The 7,276-nt window shown below is 55.6% G+C and overlaps 1 protein-coding gene across 1 annotated transcript; it reads left to right on the top strand.

Moving 5' to 3' along the window:
• Window positions 1-2: 2 nt before the first annotated feature.
• Window positions 3-5,353, top strand: INHBB (inhibin subunit beta B; the record flags this gene model as incomplete). The annotated part of the gene is made up of 2 exons (XM_004711901.2): window positions 3-333; window positions 2,746-5,353. Coding segments are annotated over 2 exons (1,107 nt in total), but the record flags the coding sequence as incomplete, so codon positions are not given.
• Between the last annotated feature and the right edge of the window lie 1,923 nt (window positions 5,354-7,276).

Genomic DNA, 7,276 nt, shown 5'->3' with positions numbered 1-7,276 from the left:
CGCCCGCCGCGCCGCCGCCCGGAGCGCGGAGCGGGCAGCAGGACGCCTGCACGTCGTGCGGCGGCTTCCGCCGGCCCGAGGAGCCGGGCCGAGTGGACGGCGACTTCCTGGAGGCGGTGAAGCGGCACATCTTGAGCCGCCTACAGATGCGGGGCCCGCCCAACATCACGCACGCGGTGCCCAAGGCCGCCATGGTCACTGCCCTCCGCAAACTGCACGCCGGCAAGGTGCGCGAGGACGGCCGCGTGGAGATCCCGCATCTCGACGGACACGCCAGCCCCGCAGCCGAAGGCCAGGAGCGGGCGTCGGAGATCATCAGCTTCGCCGAGACAGGTGGGTTGGGCCTCTGGGCATTCGGCGGCCGAGGCCCGTGCTGACCTTCCGCATTTCCTCCCACTTCTTGCCCTGCCGCAGCTGCCGGGTCCCCAGGGGCAACCTGGACTCCCGCTCCACGGCGCCCCTGCACACTCCGCTCTGTCCAGACCACTGTCCACATCTCTCAGGTCTCAGACCCCCCTCCCGCCCCCAGTCACCGTCACGGAGAGCCCTGCACTCCGCCCTGGCTATTTGGGCGCTCTTGTCCCCCTCCCGACAGATGCGTGCGGCCCTGGCTCCCGGGCACTTGCTTAGTGATTGCTTAATGTTCCCCCTCCACCCACCCACGGACGGAGTGTAGGCTGAAATGTGTGGCTGAAATGGAGTGTGGATGGAAATGTGTGTGCTTGTTGATCTATGTGGGCCAGAGGAGTGTGTGCGTGTGTGCATGTGTGTGCGCGCGCGCGCGTGCCTGCCTGCCTGCCTGCAGGAGAGGCCCCCGGGGCCGCTTTCATCGCAGAGTGGCGTGGGCTTGTCAGGATTGCTGAAACCTCGCCCAGGAGAGCTAAAGCAGGCTCTCTGCTGATTGTGTGGGCACCTGACTCCAGGGATGGCAGGCTTCTCCACAGGTCCCGTCATCGAACGCAGCAGAGAATGACACGGCTCGGGGGCAACTCTGTTAGGCAGCCACCTTGCCTAAGAGCCTCTGAGTTAACAAAGAGTTGGAACCCTTTCCGGAATTTACCCCAGGCCCCAGATTGTAAATCGAGACTACTGTCTAAAGATGAAATTCCGGGAGGGAAAAAGAAATCTTTGGGAACTTTAAAAGAAAGAGGGAAGTGTGTCCCACTAGCAATGCTGCAAGTGCTTTGGCCTCCGCTGTCCTTTTCAGGACTTGAATGAGCCAGGCTGGCTTTTGTGCCGCCAGCTCAGCCCCATTTGTGCGAGGGGACTACAGAGAAGGTCTCACGGGGAAGCCCCTGTGCTGATAGGGGGTGGGGACACAAGAGCCTTGGCGGGGTGGCGGGTGGTGCGGTTTGTGTCTCTGCCTGCAAGTGCCCCCCACCCTCCAGGCAGCTGGCAAACTGAGCTCGAGCTGCCTGGGGATGCCCAGGGATGAAAAGTTGTACATGGCCGGGTGTCCGGGAAAGCAGAGACCATCAGGAGCTGGTGTGTGTGTGTGTGTGTGTGAAGAAAGAACGCATTGCCGTCTTAGCTGTGCCAGTCAGGGGAAGCTGGACATGCAATTAGAGGGCCTTTAGAGGGTGCCGATAAAGAGGTGCTTTGGGCTCTGGGGTAGAAATGGGCTTCTGGAAGGGCGAGGAGGCACACAAAATGACAGCGGGGGCTGTTATATTTCTGGTCCGATTCACAGAGCCAGCTCTTTGACTTATAAATAACAGATTCAGGTCACTGGCAGCCTGTCCAAGCCCGGCTTTTAAGGCTGCTGTTTCCCCCATTTCAAAGTCAGATGTCCGTCTGTGTTATTAGGAGGCCCAGGAGGCCTGCGAAGGGGGCTGGAGCTGGGGAGTGAGAGGTGTGATCAAACTAGCCCTGGCCACAAGGCCACCTTATTTGTCCTTCCTGCAGAAAAGACAGAAAAAGGTAGAGCTTGTCAGAGAGCAGGCCACTGCAGTGTAACGCGGGGCGAGGGAGGAATCCACCGTGGGTTGGCACAACCTCTCTCCTGTTGAATCCAATTATTGAGAAAACCTACCCGCCAGCCTTCCCTCTCCCCGCTGCCCCCGTTGGCTGGTGATTCTGAATGTGAACCAGGAGCCAGGCGTGGGTAAAGGACTGGACCTCATGCTCCCAGGCCGTGCGTCCTGTGCCCCAGAGAACTACTCTCAAGTGAGACTGCCTTTCGCAGCCTGGAGAGCCCTTGTCCCAGCGTCAGAAATCCAAGCAGAACGTGCTTGTTTGCAGTGGGTTGGATCAGATCATGCTTAGGCAAACACTGCAAAGAGGAGGCAGGTAGCTCGATTTTGCAATGCTTAACTTAAAAAAAAAAAAATCCCTCTTGGAACAACCCACCCAAGTCATCAGTGCTGCCCTGGGTTTGTTTTCAGCTCTCACAGATACCTATAGGCACTAGTTAAGATCTTGGCCTCCTGACAAGTTTCTCTGTTGATCTTTGCGGCCTAACAGCCTGTCTCCAGGGGCCCTGGACTGGGAGAGGCGAGGCAGGATTTTATAGGTCCGGACTCTTCTGCTCCAACCTGGTCAGGGTTTCTCAATGGGAAATCCCCTTTTTCCTGCTTCCCGGGGTTACAGCCAGAGACGCTGACCTTAGGAATGGCATTGCAGTTGATCACTTATTCCAGCTGTTGACCGAGAGACCACATTCCAGCCCAGGCAGTCGGGAGTCCAGGGCCTCCATTGCCTCCTGTGTTCTTGGATTAACTTGGACCGTTCTCTCCGTCTCTGCAGATGGCCTTGCCTCGTCCCGGGTCCGCCTGTATTTCTTCATTTCCAACGAGGGCAACCAGAACCTGTTTGTGGTTCAGGCCAGCCTGTGGCTGTACCTGAAATTGCTGCCATACGTCCTGGAGAAGGGCAGCCGGCGGAAGGTGCGGGTTAAGGTGTACTTCCAGGAACAGGGGCGCGGTGACCGGTGGAACGTCGTGGAGAAGAAGGTGGACCTCAAGCGCAGTGGCTGGCACACCTTCCCGCTCACGGAGGCCATCCAGGCGCTGTTTGAGCGCGGGGAGCGGCGGCTGAGCCTGGATGTGCAGTGTGAGGGCTGCCCTGAGCTGGCCGTGGTGCCCGTGTTTGTAGATCCCAGCGAGGAGTCCCACCGCCCTTTCGTGGTGGTGCAGGCGCGGCTGGGCGACAGCAGACACCGAATTCGCAAGCGGGGCCTGGAGTGTGACGGCCGCACCAACCTCTGTTGCAGGCAACAGTTCTACATTGACTTCCGTGTCATCGGGTGGAACGATTGGATCATCGCACCCACAGGCTACTACGGAAACTACTGTGAGGGCAGCTGCCCAGCCTACCTGGCGGGGATCCCTGGGTCGGCATCCTCCTTCCACACGGCGGTGGTGAATCAGTACCGCATGCGCGGGCTGAACCCCGCCATGGTAAACTCCTGCTGCATCCCCACCAAGCTCAGCACCATGTCCATGCTCTACTTCGATGACGAGTACAACATCGTGAAGCGCGATGTGCCCAACATGATTGTGGAGGAGTGTGGCTGTGCCTGACCACTGGCCGGGGTGTGGAGGACGGTCCCAGATGGGCTTCTCCCGGCCGCTCTGGGAACCGGGAGTGCACGGTGGACTGAGGGCCATCCTTCCAGGGGTGCAGAGATGGTGCCAGGGTAAGGCCTGATGTACTGTTCTACTGCATGTGGCAACAAGTCAAACACAGAGCAAGGACCCTCAACGGATACGAAATACTTTCAAATGCACATATAACGCGCACAGCCAGATGCATCCTGCCTCCCACACTGCAGCCTCTAGGATACCAGCAAATGGATGTGTTGACAAATGGCAGCTGAGCCACAAATGCCTGTCAGTCTGAGAGAATGGGGTGAGCAGCCTCCATCCCACCAGCTGGCCTGGCCACTCTGAATCGCGCCTTCTGAGCATACATAAAAGCACAAAGGCAGGCAGGCAGACAGACAGACAGAGAGAGCGAGCTGCAGAGAGGCAAAGCAGGGAGTGTGTGGGCAGACAGAGGGCTGTGCGTCACCCTTGGCTTGTACCAGGCCTGCTCTGCCTCCCCTGCCTGGCGTCCTTCATGCTGCAAGACCAGGGAGCCTCGTGGGGGAAGAGGGCCAGAAAGGACCCCCCCTGTGGGGCGCCGTTAGAGACGGGCCAGTGAGCATTGGACTGTTGGCCACGGGACCCTGACAGGACTTGATGTGCTTGTTTATGAGGTGAGGAGGGGGTGTTCATTTGATGCTTTAACTGATTATTAGCAGTCGACAGGTCGTTTGTATCTGTTATGTAATGGAAAGGGGGATTTTCTACCAGGTATGACTTTTAAGTTAAAAATTTAATTGTTCTACATGGAAAAAAAAAAAGTTGCACTCTATGCCCCCTTCAGTGGGGACACCCGGGCCTGTTGTCTGGTTTGGAGGGAGGCGTAGGGAAGGACTCCGAGGCAAAGAGATGAGCCCAGGAGAGAAAATAGTGGGGCGAAGGCATTCTGGAAGTGCCCTGGGTGGCCCCTTAGCAGAAGGGGAGAACTGATCTGGCCTTGGAGAGGTGGGGAAGGCTTTTAGCTACTTTGCAGAAGTTGCCAAGGTGGGCCCGAGCCACCAAGGCTGGCCGTGGACTTGGCCCTGCCAGCTTGCCTGCCCACCCGCCCCGCGTAGCACTTGCAGGCCTGCCTGAATGCACATGATTCTAGCACTTGCCGATCTCCATGTGTCCAGAGGTGGCCCTTGGCAGAGCGCAGAACTTGCCCACCCTCTGGACATCCAAGTGCCACGTGAACTATGCAATTTAAGGGGTTGACCCTCACTAGAAAAAACTGGACTCCTATGACTCTTTTTCTATTTTTTTATACTTGAAATGAAATCCTTTGCTTCTTTTTTAAGCGAATGATTGCTTTTACGGTTTGCACTGATTTAGTTGCATGATTAGTCAGAAACTGCCATTTGAAAAAAAAGAAGTTATTTTTATAGCTGCAAAAAAATGGAATACAGTAAATGTATTATACATAATTTTGGTACCAAAGAGGCCAACAGATCAGTTTTAATTTTTATTAGATGGCAAGGCCATCTTCCGTGCTGTAGATGTTCTGGATAATCCCTTGAGTGGCCTGCCAGCATTTCAGGGTATAAATGGATTTTGTTTATTCAGTTCGATGCGTCTTTTCTATCCTCACACACCTAGCAGGTCAAGTAAAACTGGCAATGGTAGAACACAGATGTGCACCCTTACATCTCCAACTTTATGTTTATTTAATAAAGCTCCCCTTAGGTTCTGTCTCATAATAATTTAAAACCAAACAATTGCCCCCATAGATGTGCTGTTAAAGTATTTTATGTATATGTACAGTTTAAGAAAATAAAGGATGGAGTGTGCCGCGGGCTTCTTGCCTTGTGTGAGAGCTGGGGGTGGCCAGGTCTGGGAGGGAGGGAGGAAGGGGACTGGTGGGTGGTGGTGGTAGGGGGAGTCCAGGTGCCAGGCTTTGGCAGCAGGCAGCCACTGGGGCTCACTCCCAGCTTTCTCTCTGAGTCCTTGCCATGAGCACGTATGTCAGTCAGAGATTCGAGGCAAAAATGGCAGGAGATCACAATGAAGGACAATTAGCAAACTCATGAATTACACATTTGTTTACCCTTCTAGTCCCAAGACTAATTATGTTTCACCAAGGTCTCACGTATTACCATTTGAAAGTGCCGGTTAAGCCCATCCCCGGAAGGGGCGGGGCTAAAACCTGGAAGCTTGAGCTCACCTGAAGACGTGCACCATTCAACTCCTTTTACTAATAGAGACTGCAGTCCCGAAGGGTTTGTCGGCATGAGGGCATGAGTGGATTAATCTTTCCCATGGGCTTTTAGGGGTGGGGGTGGGAGTATCAGAGGGGCTTGGTGGTCCAGTGGTGGAACTCTTGCCTTCTGTAGATCGGGGTTTGCTATCCAAGCAGTAGGTGCAACCCCACCTGCCTTGCCAGTGGAGGCGCGCATGTTGCTAGGATGCGGATCAGGTTTCTAGAAATGCTCTGGGTGCCAGACTAAGACATTAGAAAGAAAGACCTGGCTGTCGATTTCCAAAATTAGCCAATGAACACCCCCCCACCCCCACAACACACACACACTGGATTACAAGGGTCCACATGGATCCTTATCCAATCATGCGCGGTCTAGGGCCAGGCAGCATCTGGTTCCATTATATCTGGGCTCACCGGGAGTTGTGGGGACCATTTCCATGACACCGAGCAACAGTCATGAGGGTGGTAACTGGTGGCCACAGCAGTGCTGCTGGTACAAAAAGCCCCTCCATCTACAGGTGTGACTGACAGTACAACCAAGTGCTGCTAACAGCTCTTCAGCCTTTGCGGGCCATGGCTTTGACTTCCGTTTTCCAGAGTTGGGCAATCTGAAGCTTAGAGCAGTTTGGGGCCTGCCTGAGATCACACACCCAGGACCAGGGCCCTGGCTGTTAGAGCTCAGTGGCCATGGTCACTCCACTTGTCCCCCTTGGAGGACCGCAACTCTCAGGGCATGCCCTTTCTTGCGGGCCCTGCAGGGCCACCGGGACTGTTCGCTCAGATTTGGGACATGTGGTCTTTCCAAAGACTCTCAGGACATTCGAGTGGGTGGGATGGTCAAGATAATTTAACTTTGTCAAAGTCGCAATGGGGAGATTGATTAAGGCCCAGGCAACTGAAGGGGGTGTGTGTGTCTGTTAGTTCACACAGTCAGCTGGCGGAAGGACCGACCTTCGAGCCTCTTTACCAGAACTTGCCTGTCTGCCAGGCTTTGGGGTGGATTTCTTGATCTGCAAAGTCAGAGTAAAGAGGAAAAGTTCCCAAATGCAGGCCTGGGCTGGGCCCTCCAGAGTGCAGGTCACACTTCAGCTGGCCTTCTGCTCTCTGCTGGGCTCAGTCCAGCCCCCCATTGCTGTGGGTCCTCAACTGAGGCTCCCGCAGCACCCTGGTCCAGGGTTTCTGCAGGTGCTTACCAGGTGGGGCAGCGTAAGAGTCACCGGGCTGTTCGGCTCTTGAACACCTATGGGTCCTTCCTGGGGCTGAGCTACACAGGGAAGTCCCATGAGTCCCTGTCATAGCACTAAGGACCAGCAGACATGGCCTTGGAGGGGCTCTGAGCGTGCATGTGTCTTGTGGGCCCTGGCATGCCTGCAGTTACGGTGTTCATTGATGCCTATTTGTGAGGGACTCGGTGGAGATGGACCTTCCCCAAGTCTGGGGCTGGCCCTTCACCCTCTGGTAGACACACAGAGTTTCCTGTGCTTCCTGGCTGGCTCCTTCCTTCCTTCCTTCC

The sequence above is a fragment of the Echinops telfairi genome, unplaced genomic scaffold (assembly GCF_000313985.2).
Source record: "Echinops telfairi isolate 266 unplaced genomic scaffold, ASM31398v2 ScPeMD7_15;HRSCAF=58, whole genome shotgun sequence".
NCBI lineage: Eukaryota > Metazoa > Chordata > Mammalia > Afrosoricida > Tenrecidae > Echinops > Echinops telfairi.
Note: the sequence above shows the minus strand (reverse complement) of the source record. Positions and strands in the feature narration are given on the sequence as shown.